Genomic DNA, 24,234 nt, shown 5'->3' with positions numbered 1-24,234 from the left:
GTCCCGCCTGAGGACTCACATCTGGAATTCCATTCATTCCTTGGACCAGCCTGACTCACAGATCAGAATGGCTCACTGTGATATCAGATTAGAACTTTCCCATCTGAGTCACGGCCCTCAGGACAAGCGCCTCTCGCAGCAAAACAAACCGCCACACATATATTATTAGGCAGATGTGTGATCCTTCATGCGATCAGGTTCTCTTTGAAAGGAAACTCGATACCTTTATAGTAATTGTCCTTTGCTAAGGATTTCAACTTCGCTATTTATCTTACTCCTATTCCAGAACACTTTAAAGTGGATCTCTGGGTTTATAAATGTGAAGGTGCGGATACTGGCACTGGATGCAGCAGGAGGTCATGGAGAAGCTGACTCTCTGGGTTTAATAGTCGGCATAACAGGTCTGCGCTCCAAGGTTGTAAATGAAATCAAACCAACAGAGGCGTGCAGAACCGCCTAGGGGCTAAAATACACACCTTAAATAGAAATCAAATGCAAATTATGCACTAATCGCTAATCTAAAAATTTGAATGCAACCTGAAGCACATGGATGCAGCTAGCCATGAGTATACTTATGTTTGTTTTGTACAGCAGAAGAGATTGGCAGCGCTTCCAGACAGACGCTGCACTTGAATTAACTACCTGCATAGATGTGCAGGGCTCAAGAAATAGGCAAATTATACAACTTGCATTCAAAACCGGTACAAAAAAGGAGGGCGTTCGCTTCAGCATAAATAATATGTGCACAAATGATTCCCTACTAGACTGTTCCAATCTCACCTGCTGTACAAAACAAACGTAAGTATAATAATGGCTAGCTAGCTGCATCCATGTTTAAGTTTGCTTTCAAATTTTTAGATTAGGGATTAGTGCATAATTTGCATATGATTTGTATTGAAGTTGTATATTTTAGCCCCTGGGGGATCTGCACATCTCTGTTGGTTTAATTTCATTTGCAGCCTAGGAGCACTGTCAATTGTTTGTTGTCTCTTTTAAAGAAAAAATGTGTATATCATTTATGACTAGCAGCACCATTTAAGAATTATGTTTTAACTAGTGGTTAGGTCTGCTCCGTGAGGGCTCGTCATCGCCATGTATTATTTATGCTGAAGCGAACGCCCTGCTTTGCTGTACCTGTTTTAAATGCAAGAAGTGTCATTTGCCCATTTTTCGAGCTCGGCACATCTATGCAGGTAGTTAATTAAGGTGCAGCATCTGTCTGGAAGCGCTGCCAATCTCTCCTGCTGTACAAAACAGGCATAACAGGTCTGCCTTCTGTGTCATCTAAATAGTAGTAGATTGCCCAGCAAGCTCATGGTGAACCAGAACTCCTAGGAGTGTGTAAAGGGCTAAGAGAAATCAAGAAGCCCCCTTACTAAGGTGCTATGCTGAAACAGGAATTTTCCTTTTTAAAACAGAAGGTATTTGCAATTAATCAGGTTGGAGTGAGCTCAGAGGTCCCACAATGCATCACTGCTGAATATGCAATATGAAAATCCCTAAGAGCCGAACACACCTTCAGAACTGCTGGAATGCAATGATGTGTCAGCTTGTTAATTGTACAGAGCCAAACTAATCCAACATGCATACAGACCCCTTAGTCTAATAAATACCAGGACTGTGGAATTTGGTACAAAAATCATACAACTCCGAGTCCTTGGTTATAAAACCACCGACTCTGACTCCAGGTAAAAACAAATGACTCCAACTGGGCTGTGGAAGTCGGTAGATAAAAATTATCCAATTCCTCAGTTTATGAACCCTCCAACTCCAGTTACCCAAAATTCCTCTGAGTCTTCGACTCCGACTCCTTAGTCTAATACAGTAGCACGGTGGCGTAGTGGTTAGCTCTCTCGCCTTACAGCAGTGGGTCCCTGGTTCAAATCCCAGCCAGGGCACTATCTGCAAAGAGTTTGTATGTTCTCTCCGTGTCTGCATGGGTTTCCTCCGGGCACTCTGGTTTCCTCCCACATTCCAAAAACATACGGATAAGTTAATTGGCTCCCTTTAAAAAATTGGCCCTAGACTACAGTACTTACACTAAATAATATAGACATATGGCAATGGTAGGGATTAGATTGTGAGCTCCTTTGAGGGACAGTTAGTGACAAGATATATATAGATATATACTGTACAGCGCTGCGTAATGTGTCGGCGCTATATAAATACTAAATAATAATAATAATACACACCAGAGCTGTGGAATTTGGTACAAAAATCATACGACCCCTGACTCCTCTGTTATTAAACCACCAACTTTGACTCCAGTTACCCAAAATGTACTCAGACTCCACAGCCCTGAAGACAATTCTTATCAATTTACAATCCAAGTGAGAACATTTTTTTTTTTACTAACTTTCCATTTATGGAACACTTTACTTTGTCCGATATTTGTTTATTTGGACCCGTTAGTTCTTCCTGCCTTTTGTGTAAATCTTGCTGGTTGGCTTCAGCCTGGAGGCAGTAATTTCCTTTGTGAGGTTAATGTGACTTGACAGGGTGGTCACAGGTGTATTCAGAGTTCATCCACTTCACCGAGGTAATTTCTTAGTCTAGGCAATGTTTTCCCTTTCTACGTTCCCACACTGGCCTTGTCATTTACTGCTTCTATTCACCTCAGACTAATAATGCAGTCCTGTCAGTGAAAGAATTACTGTTAACAAGCTCAGTGTTATGCTAGACCCACATAGGACCTTATAAAACAGAACTCAAGCCAAACTCCAGTTTTCTTATATAGAGCAAGGGACAGTTGAAAAAGTGTTTTCTCATTGTTAGACTCTCCATTTCGTTGGAACTTCCCTCCTTTTCTGTGGGGTTGCCTGTGAAAGGAGTGAAAGGAGTTGGTCCAAACTATTGTGTGTGTTACTCAGTACAGGGCCGCGGAATATGTTGGCACTTTGCATGGCACAGCTAGAAGGATTCAGATGCAGCTCGCATGTGTCATTGCATGCTAGACGCATGCCGAGCACAGTGGAAACGTACCCTTAGGCATCGATAGAGGGTGGGCTGTGTGCCAATACAGTTAGGTCTAGCTGTAGTAAAATATCAAATATGAACTGAACAGAGGCGCCAAAAAGATAAAAACAATATTTAAAATGTTTAAAAATGCTTAGGAGGCAGTGGTGGACTTACCTCCCTCAAGCAGACACAATAATGATGTGTTATTCAACAAAGGTAAAATTAATGGTACACTCCAGGGGCTTAGTACAACGCGTTTCGCAGGTCTACACCCGCTTCATCAGGCAGTGAAAATAGGAGTACACAGCAGCGTAATGTCAGAGTCACACCAGGCGCCTGGTGTGACTCTGACATTACGCTGCTGTATACTCCTATTTTCACTGCCTCATGAAGCGGGTGTAGACCTGCGAAACGCGTTGTACTAAACCCCTGGAGTGTACCATTAAATTTACCTTTGTTTAATAACACAGCATTCTTGTGTCTGCTTGAGGGAGGTAAGTCCACCACTGCCTCCTAAGCATTTTTAAATATTGTTTTTATCCTTTTGGCGCCTCTGTTCAGTTCATAATACATTATATATCCACCCTCGGTGGAGGGGGATACCCCTTTTTCTTCACGTCTACAGAGAGCGACTTCTTAGCCCTGAGTGAGGACAGGCCAATCTCCTCACCTGCCTATACAGTGGTTGCCTGGAGGTAACCCTGGTTTGTGAGTATATATTTTACTCCTTCACAACATACCTATTGCCTTGACTTACTACACTATATTGGGCTCTCAGTTCTCTTCTTTTTTTAAAATATCAAATAGTAAGCAAAATAGTAGAATATGGGTAAAATGACCTACTTTCTACTAGCGGCTATTTCCGGCTCTTAAATTTCGAGTTGCCCTTTTTGCATGTACGTGTTGCAAGGCCAGGGCTGTGGAAACGAGAACAATTTTTGGGTTCCTGGGGTCGGAGTTGGTGGTTTCATAAACTGAGGAGTCGAAGCCTGTTGCTTTTTGTACTGACTTCAGAGCCCTGTGCAAGGCAAGAGGCAAGTGTTTTGTAAACTTTTGTCATTTTTTCTTTGCTCCTGAGTTCAGCAACAAAGTTCTGATTTGAAGCTCACGTGCATTCCGTACTTTCACCAAGTGTTTTCTTGCCTAGCTGGGCCATATATTAGTAGCAGTGCTTTGCTTCGTTCCTTCCTGTAAATGTGCAGATCCATCCTTTTACATTAGACATCGTTACGTGGCACCACTAATGACCTCTCTTACACTTGTCACGGCCGTCTGGTGTTTTTCTCCCACAATCTTAAACGTTTCTCGGCCGTATTCCATTTTTATTGTCTTAATCCGCGTTGTTCTTGGAAAGGTCTCGGAGACGCACGTTGTTAATGTCTTAGGAGCTGAAAGACGCACACAGGTTCAGACAGTGATCACGTACTCTATTGGCCTCACTTAGAAACGTTCTCACATCCAGTCCGGTTCAGACACTAGAGGGGCTCGCTTCTCCCCTCCACAGAGGAAAATGCTATCATACAAAGTCTGTTCCTTCTCACTTGCACTTCTGTTGCTAGTAAAAGTTTTTTTTTTGTTTTTTTTGTTCTTGTGTCAAGAAACAGGTGATATATTAAATCGTGTGCTTTCTTTGTCGCTGTTTATCTTAAGCTCCTTCCCCCCAGCTTGTTATATTTTTTCCCCTTTTTTCCAGTCTCCTGCACATGATTCATTGATTTTTATCCTGGTTCTTACTTGCAAATTGCGTCTGTTTTTTTTTTTTTTTTTTAAAAGAAGCCACAAAAAATGTGACCGAACCGTCTGGGTTTTTGAATTTGCAGAAAGTGATATTTTGCAGAATCGTTTTGGAGAGGACTTTGGCTTGGATCCCGACCGTGGTGTCACCGTCTGTGTGTCATTTACAGGAATGGGTTCTGGGTGTTTTGTTCTGGTTTTAGTAACGCTACCTATGGATCCGATAAAGATGAACCTGCACGGGTACAATGTGGAGTAAGATAAATTAAATACGATGTTATACAAGTGACAGAACGCCAGAGAATTGTTGCTATAAATTTGCTGATTCCCAGCAATGTTCTGCTTAAAAGATACGTAGTTGCAAGGTGATTTAGCATCAAATTTCTATTAATAGTGAAATGTATTGCTGACTGTTGCTTCCTGCATAAAAGAAGAAAATCAGAAGTTTGCTTCTTAACACAGAAAGTATTTGCAATAATTCAGGTTGGAGTGAGCATATAATGTCTCCCACAATGCATCACTGCTGAATATGCAAATCGTCCAGTTGCTGTCCCTGATAGCTAAACGCCCCCAGAACCGCTGGAATCCAATGATGTGTCACCTTGTTAATATTACAGAGCCAAACTGATCTAACATGCATACAGACTGGGTTAGATTGGTTGATCCTCATCAGTGCCCATGCACTGATGAGGATCAACCAATCCGAAACAGCCTGTATGGATTAATGTGGCTCTGTGGGGTAGGACTTGAAATGCCAAGAGTTACAGATTGCCCAGCAAGCTCAGGGTGAACCAGAACTCCTAGGAGTATGTAAGGGGCTGAGAGAGACCACAAAACCTCCTTACTAAAAGTAGTGGGATGTGGGTGTCAAAAACACCCTCTAGTGAAAAGATACAGGAGACAAAAGTGGGAGCCCAATGGTGTAGTATGTCAAAAACAATGGAACGTAATAAAAGTAAGACACTTCTCACAAAGGTGGGTTGCAGAGGGGCAACCGTCCACAGGAAGCAGGTAGAGACAACAAACCCGACTCCACTCGGGGTAGTCCCTAGGGACCTGGATGTGGTCGCTCTCCTTGGTAAAAGAAAGGGGACAGATGTCCACCGTGGTCGGAGCCACGTGTGGTCTGTACCCACCCCTCAGATTGCACAATAAACTGCTTTTAGATGCTTTTATTACACCAGGGCGCCCCTTATACCCTTATTGTCCTTACTAAAAGGCTGTGGGACACCTCTGAGCTCACTCCAAACATAAAAACAAAGAATAAATACAAATACTTTCTGTTTTAAGAAGGCAAAATTCTGTTATGAATATTGTGAGAATGTTAGAATAGCCTAGGCTCAAAGTGTCAGACTCTAATCAGCTAATTTATCCAAAACACCTGCAAAGGGTTCCTATTTCATATTTTTTTAAATAAACTTTATAGACTTTATATCAGGGGTCTCAAACTCGCGGCCCGCGGGCCATTTGCGGCCCTCTATACAATATTTTGTGGCCCCAGGGCCCCAGAGCTTGTAGGGGCCCCCAGTGGCTACAAGAGGAAAAAAAATTTTTTCAAATCGGCCTTATAGTTTTTGAGAAAATCGATTTTAAGGAAAAAAGGAAAAAAATACACATTTAAAAACCCGCCAACTTTAATGGTTGATAGCAAATCCACCTTAAATGCTAGAAACCCTAAATTTGCAGGGTATGTTAAGGAGATCATTAGGAATAAGAGGAAAACACAATTTTTCAAAAAGACCTTATAGTTTTTGAGAAAATCGATTTTAAATTTTCGAAGGAAAATAGTATACTTTTAAATGCGGTAAATGTCACTTTTAGTAGCAAGCCTAACTGTAGTGTAATTTTACATGTATCAAAAGAAAGAGCAATACATTTCCTGACAGGGTTTCCAGGGGGTCCATACGCAGCCGCAGCGCTTTGGCCAGGGTAGCGCTAAACAAGGGCTGCAGACCCCCAAATCCCCCGCGCAAACATCTACGACTGCGCTGAGGGGCAGAGCTTTCAGCTGTAGCTCTGCCCCTCCTGACGTCAATCGCCGAATGGATCGCCGCCTCTACCCCGCCCCTCTCTGTGAAGGAAGAGTGAGAGGGGTGGGCAGAGGCGGCGATCCAGCGATTGACGTCTGGAGGGGCAGAGCTGAAGCTGAAAGCTCTGCCCCTTCCAGGAAATGCCGACGGATTGCCCCCCGGGGCGATTTGGGGGCTCTGCAGCCCTCGTTTTGCGGCGGGGACACGTGAACTCCCTTATGCGGCCCAGCCTCATCCTGACTTTGCCTCCTGCGGCCCCCGGGTAAATTGAGTTTGAGACCCCTGCTTTATATGGTAGATTTCTAATGGTTTGCTTTATTTTCAGGTTCACACAAAATTCCACTGTAAACAGGCTCACGTTCCAAGCACAGATACTTCCTGTATCACCTTCTCCTATGGGGGAACTATCCTTGCTACACGAGGAGGTAAGTTCCAGTAATTATAAGGGTCTATTTGACTGCATAGCAAAGTGGGTCCATGTGCTCCAGATAAGTACATTCCCCCTATAATCAGATCCCCGCTGGCTGCTTAGTGTTTTAAGCTTCATACACACAGTGGATTAAACTCAGCAGAGGTGGCTGATAAAAAACACTTTGTGGGAGAATTGTGTGCATCTAGTGTGTGTACAGCAGCCACCCGACGTTGCCTAAAGATCCAGCATAATAGATGTTTAGTGACTCCCGAGCAGCCCCTTATCGCATTGTTCTCACCACTCCCTTATCCTCGTAAAGCTGCTCCATTATGTGTCACTTGTCTTCCTTTCGCCTCTCTCCATATCAACAGTTGCTAGCTTGCAGGTTAGCGACACACTTCTATCAAACTCCTCCAGTATCTGTCTCCTGAAAGATTGAGCCCCGATCCCTGCTGGGCGGCAGTAATTGGAAGTGTGTACTTCAGGCTTTAGTCTGCTGCAATGCAGAGGATTCTACATCAGGATAGTCCAGTGCTTATTGGCCCAACAAAGTTGAAAACTTCCTATTTCATTTAAAGGGAACCCGAGGTGAGAGATATGGAGGCTGACATGTTTATTTCCTTTTAAATAATGTGCATTACCTGGCTGTCCTGCTGATCCCCTGCCTCTAATACTTTTAGCAATAGACCCTGAACTAGCATGCAGCAGATCAGATGTCTATGACAAATCTGACAAGATTAGCTGCATGCTTGTTTCAGATGTGTGATTTAGACCCTACTGACCAGAAAGATCAGCAGGCCTGCCAGGCAACTGGTATTGTTTAACCTCCCTGGCGGTATGATCCTTTCCAGATTTTAGGGTCTAAAAGTGGTGCAATGTTTTTGCATGCTTTCAGATCCTAAAACCAGGAAAAACTCATGCTGTTAGAGAGCTCTGCATCAGCCCAGCACTCACTCACTTCCATTCCCAGCACTGCAATTCTCCCTCTGTCCTCCGGGTGGCGCTGTAACTCTATAGTGAGATTGCCGTCAGTCGTCATGACGACAAACTGGGAATTCACCAGAGGCATGCATATACTCGGAGGACAGGAAGGAGAATGGCTGGATCCTGGGGGAGGTGAGGTGAAATGCCCGCTGTGCACAATACTCTGCATAGAGCTCCCGGCAGCTACTACAAGTCAGGCTTGGGGTTACCGCTCTGCGCTGCGTTTTTCTGCCCCGAGCCTGACTCGGGGTTACCGCCAGTGAGGTTAAGAGGAAATAAACATGGCAACTTCCATAGGTCTCATACCTCGGGTTCCTTTTAAAGAAATTGTTTCCTTCCGCTCATCTCTGTTCATCCATTCTTGGCTGTTGTTGCTGGTTGTTCTATGTGCTGCTCTCCAAGAAAGCCATATTGTTCCCATAAGATTCCTGGCGAGTTTAATAACAGTGAGGTCATGGTAAAGAGACATGCTGATCAGATAAGTCCTGTCATCTAACAGTCTTCAGCCATGAAGATAAGACTCGGCCCTCATGTAGTCCTACAAAGTCGATTTTTCATATAGAAAATGTTGAAGGAAAACCGGAACCCTACAGACAATAAGAACGGTGCTTGAAAAATGTTTAACTTTTTCCGGATCGCCGCAGTATAAATGTACGTCGGGCAGGGGCGCTGCGGTTCTGACCGGACGTAAACTCTACGTCCCATTCGCCGCGCGCCCCCGCCCGTTCCCGCCGCTCTGCCCCTGCCGCAATGTGCTGCCCTGCCGCCTCTATGACGGCAGAGCACTGTGAGCCGGGCAGGATCCATTTTCATTGGCTCCTGGCCCTGTCATTCCTGTAAGCCAATCCCATTGGCTTACATGGAGTGACAGGGTCAGGAGCCAATGAAAGCGGCTCCTGACCGGCGCACAGCGCATCGAAACGCAGCGTCGGATGTGAAAGGTGAAATGAAAGTCTATGGACTTTCATTTTACCTTGGTTAACTCAAAGTATTGACTTTGCGTAAAAAAAGGAAGAAAATGGGCTCAGATATGAAAGAGCCCTGATTATTACATTTTATTCATATGGTGGCTTTTTTAATTTTATTTCTTTAATCTGTATATTTTATATATTTTATATTGTGGCAACATTATGCAGAGCTGCAATTGTAATTTCTATAAAGCTTGCGCTGAAGGAACTCCTTTATTATTTAAAGCGGATATCAAACCTAAAAGGTTTATCACGGCAGCTGGTAACTTAAAGAGAAACTCCAACTAAGAATTGAACTTTATCCCAATCAGTAGCTGATACCCCCTTTTACATGAGAAATCTATTCCTTTTCACAAACAGACCATCAGGGGGCGCTGTATGGCTGATATTGTGGTGAAACCCCACCCACAAGAAGCTCTGTGTACCGAGGTACTTCTGGCAGTTTCCTGTCTGTGAACCTTGCTGCATTGTGGGAAATAGCTGTTTACAGCTGCTTCCAACTGCCAAAACAGCATACAGCAGCTACATCACCTGCCAACAGTAAAAATGGCACCATGTAATGTCAGAATGTAAATCAGGGATTTCAAAGATTTTACAATGGGAAAACACTGACTAAATCATATATACGTAATTATTGTAAAAATGAAGCACTTTTTTATTACATTATTTTCACTGGAGTTCCTCTTTAAGTCTTAGGGCCTGAGCACCTTTTGTGTGCTTCTGTGTATTTTTCAGCAAAAATGTCAATGATTCACAATGCTGAAAAATGCTCAAAAGAGTGCAAGTATGCTCAGGCCACTGTCACTGCCGGTTAGTGCAGGTGACGATGAGTGCAGGCCTTTAACTGTCACTACCGGTTAGTGCAGGTGTTGAAAATTAGTAATGGCTGCTGCTCTCTCCAGAAAATGAATTACACAGCCATGTGGGAACTTGACAGCCTGTACTCCTGGGTAGGGGAACTTATTAGAGTGGGTACCGTGTTAAAGCACGTTTCAGAGGCATGTCCTGTACCAGACTGTCACACTGGCGGTGTTGGGAATATTGTACTGTAGATATTGCAAAACTTGTATCAATTGGTGAGAATCTTATTTTGTTCTGTATTCTACCCAGGGAGTAACTACAGGGGAGCAGCCCTGCAACCACAGGGGGGCCCAGAGCTGTAAGGGGGCACCAATTACTACTTCACTCCCTCAGATAAAGGAGTTCATCCTTCAGATCAGGTGTTTCTGTGGCTACACTTGTTATGGGTGGGATGATTAGTCCACACTTATTTTATGACCCTTGCGAGATGGGCCCACAGGGTGTGAGGATATATACCGGAAAGGGCGTCAATATTGGGGGGAGGGGCATCAACATTTTGCTGGGAGTCCCTTTGATTTATAGTTATGCCACTGATATCACCCCCGCATTGCTGCTGCCACGGAAGTGCCCATGCATCTCTTCAGAAGCACATGCTAAATTTTCCCTTCATGACATGTGCTTAGTCTTTCCTCTGACCCCCCCCCCCCCCCCCATTCACTCAGCCATCAGGTCTTAAGTTCCTGGTGTGGTGCAGAGGGTGTGGCAGAATAGTTAGAGGCTCGTGCAGTGAGGCTGGCCTGTATAGCCTTGCTGAAAAAAACGGGGTGCTGGACCAGATTTTTTCCAAGTCTGTAAAACCAGAACTATCAGGGTTCTTTATAGTGGGTATGATGGAACCCCAAAGCTCCACTACTGAAAAAGAAAATTCCATAGAGTGGGGATTATTTGATAAAAGGCAGTGAGTTGTGCATAGGAAGCGATCATAAACCAGGAGGTTATCACTACATCATTATTAATTAAGAGCAGTGGAGAGGGTAGATTGGGATACATTTGTGTGTCATGCATATAGTTTTCAAACTTTTTCCATTGACCGGTGTACTTTAAAGCAAACTTGAACTGAAAAATAAATAATCATACACCGGTCATTCTTACCTCCTGTGTAGTCCACTCGTCAATCTCTTTCTCCTCTCCCGCATACTTTTTGTCCACTGTGATCAATGGAATTCTCCATCCTCCATTTTAAAAATGGTCATTACCCCATAACAGCTTCCTGGCCAGCACTCCTGTAACCTTGGGCCTGTACGTCCTAATTGATTTAAAGAGACTCAAATTGGATGCATATAAACGTGCAGTTTGATTCAACTAGTTAAAAATGGCGATGACCCCGTAACAGCTTCTGGGTCAGCACTCCGTTAACCAGTAATATCGCCTACTTGTACATCAGTTGTCCTTTCAGTTATAACTAACAGCAACTTATATAGTGGAAAAGGTCCCTAAGGCTTCCAGTGTCCTGAGAAACAAGTACGACTAGATCTAGTCAGAACTGTAAGAATTGCTTTTAGAAGAAAATGGTGAGTTTCTGAGAGGAACTGACGGCGAGGTAAGTATGTAATATTAATTTGCAGGTGTTTGTATAAAATAATTTTACTTGGTTTAGGTACACTTTAAATCTGATTAATAATGGTGATGTGAAACTATTGCCAATACCCAAAAGAGTGGGGTGGAAAATATATTTCCTCCAACCTATCGATGTGCATTTGATGCTTATGTCCATTAGTTTGCTTGTAAAGCTTACTTTTCAATGCTTCTATAAAAGAAAATCTAAGAGGGGGAAGAGAGTTATTGGTGAGAAACCTGCAAGTTTTTGTTTTTTTTTACTTCCTTTTTGTCAGTAATGTGTTGTGACTGCAGCATGATGACTCACTTGTACTCTATCCAGAATCCGAGCGGTAAGGTAGCGTAAATCCAACTTAGAGTAGTTAGCTGGAAGAGGACCAACTAACACAGATGTGCATTGGGTTTTACAGTAACACACCTGCTCAGTGTGTAGATTAATAGAAGACGGGATTTAACCCCTGCAGCAGGTACTCTGCACATGACACAGAGATGCTTAGCAGGCCCATCTAGCCGCGAAGGGGGACTTGCCGAGGGAGACCGAGTCCTACCAGGAACTCTTCTGTTTCCTATGCTGATAAAGGCACTTTATGCCATAATGTTAGTTGCAGATTGTGCTTTTTCTTGTCTTTTTAGATATAGGTGTGAAGAACACAGTCTGGCTGCAGGACATGTGTGAATGGAATATGCGGGTTTCATGGACTGTGTACTTCCATACATGGAGATATTAGGCCGGGAGGAAATATGGAAGCCAGTAGAACATTTGTATTCGGACTATGATAGTTGTGTTCCGCTGCAGCTTTGTAGGGTCCTATACTACATGGGCTATATTCATGCATGGATGGTGATCCTAAAGCCCCACTCCGCACTAAAGTATTTTCCTGCTCCCGTGTACTCAATGGTAGAGCTTTAAAAATAAAAAATTATCGTGTCAGAACTCTCATAAGTCAATAGATTTAACCCCTTGCCAACCGCTCCATGCCGATTGCTGTGAACGCGGCGGCAGCCCCAGTACCACTCCACGCCAATTGGTGTGAAGTCCTGGGACGGGCTTTTTCAGGAGATCGCGCGCTGATGCGCACACATCTCTGCTTGAATGACGGAGCTCCACTCCATCATCAGTCTCCCAGCAGCGCTAGGAGACTGTAAGACAGCTAAACCGCCATCTATTTAGTGTACAGTGCTGCGATCTACAGCAGCGCTGTACTGGGGCTGTCTCTTCCAGAGGATCAGGGGTGATCGACTGTCATAGGCTGGCGGCAGGAGGGAGGGTTTTAAAAAATTATAATAAAATAGTAATATTTATTTAAAATGAAAAAAAAAAAAAAAATATATATATATATATATATTAAAAAAATTAAATCCTGTGAGCAATAATAACCCACCAACAGACAGCTCTGTTGGTGGGCAGAAAAGGGGGGGGGGGTTGTCGTGTGAATCACTTGTGTGCTGAGTTGTGCGGAGTTGTGCGGCCCTGCAGCGAGACCTTAAAGCTGCAGTGGCCTATTTAGTAAAAATTGCCTGGTCACTAGGGGGATGTAAGCCTACGGTCCTCCAGTGGTTAATCGGACATGCAGACATGCCGGTCATGCAAAAATGAAGGATCGATGCAGCTGGCATGCATCGTTCAACATTATTTAATTAATTTTCGTTAAACGATGTTGCACGATCTTGTTAAAATCGTTTGTCGTGCAAAATCACTTGTGAAAATCGCTTAGTGGGTATGAACTAGAGGAACTCTAGTGAAAATAACGTAATGAACAAAAGTGCTTAATTTTTACAATTATGTATAAATGATTTAGTCAGTGTTTGCCCATTGTAAAATCTTTCCTCTCCTCGATTTACATTCTGACGTTTATCACACAATGACATTTTTACAGCTGTCAGGTGATGTCAGTGGAAGGAGATGCTGCTTGTTTTTTTGGCAGTTGAAAACAGCTGTTATTTCCCACAATGCAACAAGGCTCCCACAGTGTGATGTCAGCACCATGGTCCTGACATCACACTGTGCGAGGGGTATCAGCCATACAGAGCCCCCTGATGATCCATTAGAGAAAAGGAATAGATTTCTCATGGGAAAGGGGGCTCGGCTACTGATTGGGATGAAGTTCAATTCTTGGTTACAGTTTCTCTAAGTATTATTATTATTATCATGATTTTATTTTATTTCTAAAGCATTGACGTATCATGCAACATAATATTGGCCTCAATTCACTAAGCTTAACTCCTGTCTTTAATAACTCTTCTGAGCTGTTTTACAGTTATCACAATTATATCACCATGGTGATAACTGTAAAACAGCTCAGAAGAGTTATTAAAGACAGGAGTTAAGGTTAGTGAATTGAATGTGACCTTTGTGAATAGGTAGTATCAGTATTAATACACAAGAGGCTGGTTGTCCAGGCATTGGAGCACAGACCCGATTCTATGCAGCATCTGTAGGCTTCCTCATATCTCTTTATAGAAACATGTCAACAATGCAATATGTCTGCACAATAATTCTAGAACTACATTTAAAGGTTTGGTTTTTTTTGTAAACTATGGTTTAAAAATTAAATTCTCCTTTTAAGGATATCTAAGGGCTGTTTCAGTCGGAAGTCTGCGTGGCGTCGCGTTTTGGGGCGTTGCGGCGGCTGTGCGGTCAGGCTTTCAGTAGCCTTCGCGTAGCGTTCCGATGCGGTCACATTTTTTTCCCCACTAAGGGGACATTAGCCGTCGCGTTTGGCCGCCCCCTGGAAGCTACATGTCGCTTCCAGGGGCAGCTCGAACGCTAGCGAAAATCGGGACCCGAACGCCGCGTTTGTATAAATGCGCGTAAAAGCGGGGTGTAAACGCTCCCATTCACTTGAATGGGAGCGTTAACCGCGACGTTCCGAACGCTTGCGGTAAATGCTCCGCAAGTGACCGTCTGAACCAGCCCTAACCGGAGGCAAGGCTACCTAAGGTAAGAACAGAAGTATATTTATGCTGGTTCCACATACCTCTGGTCGTTGTTCAACCCTCTCCTTGTTCCTTTCCAATACCCGTTATCACTCTATGAAAAATGTGATGTTCGGCTCAAGTCAAATTTTCAGACAGGCAGGTGTGCTGCGACATTCCCTCCTATCACACTCCCATTCCCTGCTCTTCCCCGCCCCATTCACTCCCCTTAAAGGGAACCTTAACTGAACGGGGGGTAAAGAGTTTCAATTACCTGGGGCTATTACCAGCCCTCTGCAGCAGTCCTGTGCGGACCACAACACGTACAAAGATACGCGTTGCCACATATCTACGCGTGCAAAATGCGGCAACGCGTATTTTTGTACGCAACAGCGCTAATTGCAGTATGGAATGCGTCCAATAATACGCATGGCGGCCGGTCGACTGGTGAGTCGCCAAAAACGAAACTAAGTGACAGCGGGGGACCGGAGGATTCCAGAGCGGCTCCGAGGGCACAGAACTGCTGCAGGGGGCTGGTAATACCCCCGGGTAAGTGAAACTCTTTACCCCCCCGTTCAGTTAAGGTTCCCTAAGGGATCATGATAGAACGGAACATGGCAGCAAGCCTGCCTCTTCCTGTCTGAAAACTATTTGACTTTAACGAAAAGTCAAACTTTTTAAGGAGTAATTACAGGGGGGAGGGGGGTTTGGGCTGAGTAGGAGTGGAACTGACTATACACAGAGGTGTGTTGATCCAGCATGAATATATCTCTGTGATCACCTTACATATCTTTGCCTCTGATCACTATACTTTAATTTAAAGATGGAAGGGAGGGTGGGGCTACTGGATGGCTCACCTTCAAAAACTCTGCTCAATACTTGGTGAGACTAATGCTGGGTACACACTATGAGGGTGTGTACACACTATGTACACACTGGAGGAAAAACATTTTAGCCATTTATTTAGGAAAGAGTTCTTTACAGTTAGAGTGATTAAGATGTGGAATGCATTGCCACAGGAAGTCGTTATGGCAAACTCTATACCTGCATTTAAAGGGGGCTTAGATGCTTTCCTTGCGTTGAAAGACATCCATGGCTACAATTACTAGGTAATGCCTAATGATGTTGATCCAGGGATTTTATCTGATTGTTATCTGGAGTCGGGAAGGAATTTTTCTCTTTTGGGGCTAATTGGACCATGCCTTGTAAGGGTTTTTTCGCCTTCCTCTGGATCAACAGGGATATGTGAGGGAGCAGGCTGGTGTTGTACTGGTTGAACTCGATGGACGTATGTCTTTTTTCTACCAAAATAACTATGTAACTATGAGATTTTCTGGTCGATTAACTGTCAGATCGATTATTTCCAACATGTCCGATTTGCTGTTCGATCGATTTCCGAGCATTTTGCAATCGATTTCCGTCTACATTCATAGGCAGTCGATCAGAAAATGCTCGGAAAACGATCGGAAAGCAAATCGAACATGTCGATCTGACAGTAAATCGACCAGAAAATCTCATATTGTGTACCCAGCATTAAAGAGATTATTAAAGTATGGAAAAGCAATATGAAAACTACCCATAGTAGAATGTCTGTTACATTTAGGCCCCATTTACACTTAATCAGTTGCACTCAGTTATAACTAAATGTGGGCGCCCGTATTTCCCCATGTCGCTGACATAAAAACCAAATTAATAACCCACAAAAAAAAAATAATTATCAGGCGCCATCTTCTGGAGTTACATACTGTATGTGTCTCAGGCTCTCTTTTGAAAAGACAACGGTCCTGTAATGCGCTGGGGGGGGGGACGACGACACAGAGAACTCTCTTCTTCCTTTCTTTGTTTCTTTCTCTTTCTTTTTCTCAAATTTCTATATGACCATACGGTCTATGGCCAGGGGCGTAGCAATAGCTATAGCAGCTGCTATGGGGCCCTAGAGCAGGGGGGGGCCAAGTGATACTTGCTGTGTTCGCTATTAACATTTTTGTATTCCTCCACCCTCTGACTATCATTGCCCATATATGCAGTGTGCATTACTCAACAATGAACATTTCCAATTAACTCCTGTTCATAGGGTAGGGCAGGTGGCATAGCTAAAGAGAGCCTACATCTGAGAGCCCAATGAAAGTTTTGCTATGGGGCCCCATAATCTCTAGCTACGCCACTGTCTATGGCTCTGATATCACTGAAGATAAAGAGGATTTTGTACTCTATGCAATCCATAACTACTGTTACAATGTGATTTATGGTATGTAATGTATGGATTATACTGTATGTCACTGATGTATTTTGTGTTTCCATGTGATGTTGGAGTCACTATTCTATAATTAGTACTTTTTTCTATGTTTAATACGCAATAAAACTATGAGTTAAAAAAAAAAAAGATCAGTTACTTAGATTTTCTCAATGATGTATCTGTTTACGGATAACTATGTAATCTTAAAGTGAACCTCCGGACTAAAAATGTACTCAGCAGCACTGAAAAGGCCTGGTGTTTCTTTAACAGTTTCACAGCATCAGAAATTTGTTTTTCTTACATAAGCCTTATTTTTAGCTGCTCAAAAGCTAAGCTCCGCCCATCAAAGAAAACTGCCCGGGCATTTTTCCCCTGATGCTGTGCAAAGCATGATGGGATTTCCTATGTTGTTATTCACGTTGCCTAGCAACTGGGAGGGGTGATCAGGACACAGGACAGTTGGAACTGTGTCTCATGCTCCCTGTCACCTCCTTTCAACCAAAAAGATGGCTGCCCTCATGAAATCAAACACTTGCCTGTTCTTTTTAAACAGGGTGGGTAAGAGATTATATTACCCATCTATTTTAATTAACATAACTAATGTAACTTAATGACAGTAAGTTTGTTTAGGCTGAAGTTCCTCTTTAATTTCAGGTGACGATACATTAAAAACGTGGGACATCAGGAACTTCAAGAAACCCATCCACACAACGAGTAACTTACCCAGCTACTTCCCAATGTAAGCGCTATATCATGCTTGCTTTATGTCACTTCTCTTTGTGCTCTCATTGTTAGTCACAGGAACAACATAAATATATATAGAAAGGCGAGTATTAATGATAGCAGTGTTTACAGTGTTTGTTATAAGGAGTGCAAATCAGTGACGCTTCTGGGAAGAGGTGACATGTTGTGGAGCCAAGATGACCGCATTCTATAGCCTGTTTCATATCTTACCTCTGTAACCTGGTGACTCAGGTTGTATATCTACCCAGACTCTTTCATAGTCAGTGTTTGTGCTAACTTGGCATTGTTAACACATTAAAAACTACAGCTGAGAAAAAAATAGTTTAAAGCAAATCTGAACCGAAAAATAAAAGTCAAAATAAACTTGCACATATCATACTTTCCTCTGCCTTGTCTACTTATCAGTCTATTTGTCCACTGTGATCAGTGGAATTCTCCCTCCTCATTTTTAACCACTTCAGCCCACGGGTTGTTTTCACCCTAAAGGGAACCTGAGATGGCAATTAAAATACAAAACATACATACCTGGGGCTTCCTCCAGCCCCCTCTGGCCTGATTTTTTATGGCCCCATCTCAGGTACACTTTAAGGGTGCAAGCAATTATCACATGTTTTTGCAGTCCTCCCATTCATTTACAAATAACTTTATCACTACTTATCACACCTAAATGATCTATATCTGTTTTTTTTCTGCCACAAATCAGACTTTTTGGGGGTGATATTTTGTTTTTAGTAATGACTTTATTTTCTATACATTGTAAAGAGAAAAACAAGGGGAAAATAGTATTAAAATAAACAATGCTTTTAAATAAAACCCACACATTTTATTTGCCCATTTGTCCCAGTTATTACAATGTTTAAATTATGTCCCTAGTTCAATCTATGGCTACAACATATTGTTTGGAAGTAAAGGCGTATTTATTTTTTCTGTTTCGTGGGTTTATTTTGCACCTGATCAATAATTTCAAGCCCTTACTTGCAAAAAATAACTTGCATAATAAAAAAATGGCCCTAAGGTATATACAGTAAATATATATATATATATATATATATATATATATATATATATATATCCCCCACTTGAGCCATAGGGAAACATGGTCATTACCTTGCACATCAGTTATTCTTTAAGTTATAACTGACCACAATTATATAGTGGAAAAGGGCCCTAAGGCTTACTGGATAGGCGAAGTACAACTAGGTCTAGTTACAAGAAAATAGTGAGCTTCTGAGAGGAACTGATGGTGAGGTAAGTATGTAATATTCATTTGCAGGTACATTATGTGTTTATTTTAAATAATTTTACTTGGTTCAGATTCCTTTTAAAGAGGCATGACTGGGCATTTGCAGAAACCAATGCTGCAGTTTACAAGTAGGTTTTTTTTTAACAGGAACCTGTACATACTACAGCTTGTTTACTTTAGGCACATAGTAACAGATTTTCCTGGACATGCTGGAGGGGGTATGTGAGTATTTAATTGGAAGATGAAACCAGCAGTGGAAATATTTTGCGTTATCAGGTGCTTATTTAAGCATGCTTAACAACGCCAATTTATTGATTTCACTATGATATGAACTGTTCCTTTTAGAACAAACATTAAATATCCCTCATTTCTAATGTAGGCTTAGCTCCTGGCTTATTCTTACCTTCTTGATTCCGCAGGACGGACTGTTGCTTCAGCCCAGATGATAAACTGCTGATAACTGGCACATCCGTCAAGAAAGGAGAAGGTAGCGGTAAACTCTTGTTCTTTGACCTGGTGGACTTCAAGAAGGTTTATGAAATTCCAGTCACAGATGCAGTGAGTTGTTTTTTGTTTTTTTTTAATCAAGCTTTATTTAGCATAAGAAAGTTAGTAGCACCCAGACTAGCTAAATAAAGCCCTTACTCGTTAAGTTTAAAGGGAGATTTAAGTCTAAATAAAAAATGAGCTGAACTTACCTGGGACTTCTTGCAGCCCCCTGGAGTTCTGCTGTGCTCACATCACCTCCAGGCAACAGCAGCGACCCCCGCTAAGCTGGGTGGCTACTGCGTATGCACAGCTTCGAGCCGCACACAATCTGGTAGCTCTGCGCTAGTGCAGTAGTGTCCTTCATGTACTACGCATGCGCAAAACATTCCTGCCCGCAGTAACGCAATGAGACACGCGGCTGGCCAGCTTGTGGGGGTTACTGCTGCTGGCCGAAGGGACTTGGACTGGCGTGGTGGGCACAGGAGGACTTAAGGGGGCTGCAAGAAGCCCCAGGGAAGTTCAACTAATTTTTTTTAAATTAGACTTTAGATTTCCTTTAAAGAAAGCCTAGAGTGATAATAAACTGATGATATAAACTATTGTACCTATCGTTCTGCTCCTAAATAGGACTTTCCTGGAATCCCAGTGTCTTATTATGGTGTGAAAGGTTAAAAAACTACCCTTGTACACCTAAGACAGTACAATCTTTAAACTTTGATTGATTTTTTAATGCTACCCACCTCTCCATACAGACACATTTTGTACTAATGGACTTCTTATCTGTTCCCTGCGCTCAGATGTTGTTTTCTCACCCACACATAAGATTTGTTTTTTTTACCTGTAATTAGTTATCAGTGGTAGTTACTCGGTTTTGGTTGTAACCTAACTGCAGGGAAACTGTAATGGAGAGTCCAGGGTTCTTAGAGTGAACCTGAACTTAAAATAAACTCGAGATAATTAATTGTATGTATAGTAATACAGGTAAAAAGAACATCATTGGAGTCTCATATTTTCAGTTTAAGGACTTAATTTCGGAGAATGAATTCTAGACTGCAGCCATGATAGTCTGATGTAGAATGTGCTTCATTGAGCTGCAAAAGAAAATAAATAATAGGGGTTTCAATTCTACAACCCTGTGTTGTTATCAACAGTGTTTGCTCAGCCAAATTGAACTGTTTTGGCTTCTATTTACTTTTCAGGAGACCTGGGGTTGAATTTGACTGCCTCATTGGCACAGATTTTTCACAACCTAAGTGCGACAATTCAATATCCTCTGCCACGCCTCTGCACCTTGTAATAACATATTACGTTGATGCACGTGCATATTGGCCACCTGGAGCTAGAACACGTGCGTCACCCTTACCCCCTATCTGATTGATGGGTCACCCCCCAGTGCAAGGAGGTGGTGACCCCGACACAGTCCACAGTGAATATCCCTCACAGCAAAAAAAAAGAGGGAGAGCTGGGGGAGGGGTAGGCTTTACTTGGGACGTGGATGATCATTCATAAAAATATTTGAAAACACAGTTGGACCAAGTTATCAAAATTTTACTGATATTCTACCAGTGCTTATCTCTGGCACCAAATTACCCCGCCACCTTTTTTAACTGTACTCCTGGCTTCTGCCTCCTCAATCTAAAAGCATAGTGGTAGATCTCATGGCTATAGAATGTGGTGCGAACATCACCTTGTGAGAATCGCTGAGATGCAATGAGTAAGGTGAGTTGTTTGATGGGCTGTGTGGATTGCAGAAGAACACTTGTCGGTACTTTATAAGGCTAGGTCCACACTTGTCCGTTCCAGATCGGATCCGTTTCAAACGAATCCGTTTTTGTAAATAATTTTTTTTCCTTCCCGTTTTCATTAAAAATACCTTTTTGCAGCCTACGTTTCCAGTCCGTGGAAACGTATCCCCAGCCCTGGCCATGGGTGGACGGGGGGCCGCCATGCTGGAAGGAGTAGCAGCCGGGGGATGATGGAAGAGGGTGGTTTGCAGCGGATGGTGGGGAGGAGGGGTCGCCCCCTCCCTCACCTGGGTCCCCCCTTCCCCCTCCAGCTAATTTCTGCTTAAAATACTTTAAAAATCAATGTTATAAAGCAAGCGGCGAGCGGGGAACTTACTTCCTTGCGTTCCACTGTATGCCGCATCACTTCCTGTAGCCGCCCTCTGTACTTCATTGGGCGGCATACAGGAGGTCACACGGCGAGCGGTGGAGCGCAAGGAAGTGAGTAAGTAACCCGCTCGCCTCTTGCTTTATAACAATGATTTTTAAAGTATTTTAAGCAGAAACTAGCTGGAGGGGAAGCGAGGACCCAGGTGAGGGAGGGGGGCGACCCCCCCCCTCCCCGCCATCTGCAGCAAATCCAGACCATCTGTTCAGGTTTTGAAAACGGTCCCCCTGAACGCATACGGATCCGGTTTTTGCTTGGGTAACGACGGCTGCTAATTTTAACATTGCTATCCGTGGCTCCGGTTTTGATCAGGTTTGCAAAACCGAGGCACGGACTCGTTTCCGGACCTAGTGTGAACCTACTCTAAATGCAGATTAGATAGTAAACCTTTGGTCAAGGTCCGCATCCCTCGTGTTCCCTACTTGATCATGCACCTATCCCACTGAAGCACTAGTAATCTCCAGGTTCACACCCCAACGTCCAGCAGAGATGGTGGGTGCAGGACCAAGCAGCCAAAGCAGGTACCCAAGGAATGTCCGCACACCACTTTAGCAGGAACTATTCATTAGTCCATCACCATATGCACACAATTGATCATAAAACAGACAATTTTGGGGGGGCCTCACAGGGTCCTCTTTGTAAAGGCACAGTTACAATAATTACGAGAATAATTGTAATGATCTATTACAGGTGCTGTGGCCATCCATAGAATAAGGGTACCAGTAACCTCATGTGAGGTTGCCTACTCCATAGAGTCTCTTGGGCTTGTGTTGTGTATCTTCTTCATCTCACACCACTGTGGAAAGCCCTTAGCGGAATTCCTGCTGGTATATATAGGTGATAAATACATCTAATCTCTGTGATCAGGAGGTGGATTTGGCCTCTGAGTAACCCTGATCAGTAATGGAAGCAGGGAAAGAAATGTTTTCACAAAGGCCTGGGTTTGTTTGACATTCTTTATTAAATAGGTCTTTCCCTGGGTCTTCTGTACTCTGGACTGAGCCGTGCAGCTTAGGGGGACTTCTATTGCTGCTGCTGTAGAAAATCCTCTTGTTTTATGAACTGATGTGCAGGCTTAGGTGTCTTCCATTGAGGCATCCATGTCTGGATATCTTCTGTGTGCTCCTGTCAGCAGAGCACAGCTGCTCCTCTGATGTACTCTCTTTCCACTTGATTTTTCTTTCACCTGTACCTGATGTGTAAAAAGTTGCTAAATCGAATTACAGGTTAACAAACGAGATAGGGGACTGTAGGTTTGTTCTTAACCTGAATCTGTTCTTAAGTCAGAACACTGCCATCTCTGTCCCCTGTCCCTCCTCTGTGACTCCAGTGCCACCCTCTGCCTCACCTCTGTTTCCCAGTGCCTTCAGTGTCCCCATCTATGCCTCCTCTGTCTCCACTTTGTCACCTATGTTCCCATGTTCTCTCAGGACCCCCCTCTGTGCCACCTTTACCTCCTCTGTGTTACCTCTGCCTCCACTGTGTCCTTCTGTACCACCTCTGCCCCCCTTTGCACCTCCTTCTGTCCCCCTGTTTCCTCAGTGCCCCCTTTGTGTTACCTCTGCCTCCACTGTATCCTTCTGTACCACCACTGCCCCCACTTTGTTGCCTCCTTCTGTCACCATGTTTTTTAAGCAACCCTCTGTGTTGCCTTTGCCTCCACTGTGTCCTTCTGTGCCACCTCTGCCCCCCTTTGTGCCTCCTTCTGTCCCCCCCCCCCCCCCCCCGTTCCCTAAGCAACCCTCTCTGTGCCATCTCTGCCTCCACTGTGTCCTTCTGTGCCACCTCTGATCCCCCTTTGTGCCTCCTTCTGTCCCCCTGTTCCCTAAGCAACCCTCTCTGTGCCATCTCTGCCTCCTCTGTGTCCTTCTGTGCCACCTCTGCCCCCCCCCCCCCTTTTGTGCCTCCTTCTGTCCCCCCGTTCCCTAAGCAACCCTCTCTGTGCCATCTCTGCCTCTTCTGTGTCCTTCTGTGCCACCTCTGCCTCCCTTTGTGCCTCCTTCTGTCCCCCTGTTTTTTAAGTAACCCTCTGTGTTGCCTTTGCCTCCACTGTGTCCTTCTGTACCACCTCTGTCCCCCTTTGTGCCTCCTTCTGTCCCCCTGTTTCCTCAGTGCCCCTCTCTGCGCCACCTCTGCCTTCACTGTGTCATTCTCTACCACCTCTGCTCCCCTTTTTACCTCCTTCTGTCCCCCTGTTTCCTCAGTGCCCCTCTCTGTGTTACCTCTGCCTCCACTGTGCCCCCTCTGTGTTACCTCTGCCTCCTCAGTGCCCCCTCTGTATTACCTCTGCCTCCTCAGTGCCCCCTCTGTGTTACCTCTGCCTCCACTGTATCCTTCTGTACCACCACTGCCCCCACTTTGTGCCTCCTTCTGTCCCCATGTTTTTTAAGCAACCCTCTGTGTTACCTCTGCCTCCACTGTGTCCTTCTGTGCCACCTCTGCCCCCCTTTTGTCTCCTTCTGTCCCCTTGTTCCCTAAGCAACCTTCTCTGTGTCATCTCTGCCTCCACTGTGTCCTTCAGTACCACCTCTGCCCCCCTTTGTACCTCCTTCTGTCCCCCTGTTTCCTCAGTGCCCCTCTCTACTCCACCTCTGCCTCCACTGTGTCCTTCTGTACCACCTCTGCCCCCCTTTGTGCCTCCTTCTGTCCCCCTGTTTCCTCAGTGCCCCTCTCTGCGCCACCTCTGCCTCCACTGTGCCCTTCTCTACCACCTCTGCCCCCCTTTGTACCTCCTTCTGTCCCCCTGTTTCCTCAGTGCCCCTCTCTGTGTTACCTCTGCCTCCACTGTGTCCTTCTGTACCACCTCTGCCCCCCCCCCCTTTGTACCACCTTCTGTCCCCCTGTTTCCTCAGTGCCCCTCTCTTTGTTACCTCTGCCTCCACTGTGTCCTTCTGTACCACCTCTGCTCCCCTTTGTGCCTCCTTCTGTCC

General features: G+C 44.1%; 1 protein-coding gene across 4 annotated transcripts in view; it reads left to right on the top strand.

Annotated features, from left to right (window-relative positions):
- The window catches only part of WDR70 (WD repeat domain 70), a 345,359-nt gene that overhangs the window by 219,090 nt on the left and 102,035 nt on the right, over positions 1–24,234 (top strand). For all 4 annotated transcript variants that reach the window (XR_011023493.1, XM_068250618.1, XM_068250633.1 and 1 more), the window contains 3 exons: positions 7,048–7,147; positions 17,311–17,395; positions 19,063–19,201. Coding sequence is in view for 3 of the 4 variants with exons in the window: in XM_068250618.1 (XP_068106719.1) it covers positions 7,048–7,147; positions 17,311–17,395; positions 19,063–19,201 (324 nt within the window). In the remaining variant the exon portion in view is untranslated. The remainder of the gene's footprint in view (positions 1–7,047; positions 7,148–17,310; positions 17,396–19,062; positions 19,202–24,234) is intronic.

The sequence above is a fragment of the Hyperolius riggenbachi genome, chromosome 1 (genome assembly GCF_040937935.1).
Source record: "Hyperolius riggenbachi isolate aHypRig1 chromosome 1, aHypRig1.pri, whole genome shotgun sequence".
Taxonomy (NCBI): domain Eukaryota; kingdom Metazoa; phylum Chordata; class Amphibia; order Anura; family Hyperoliidae; genus Hyperolius; species Hyperolius riggenbachi.
This window is presented reverse-complemented; position numbering and strand designations above follow the sequence as displayed.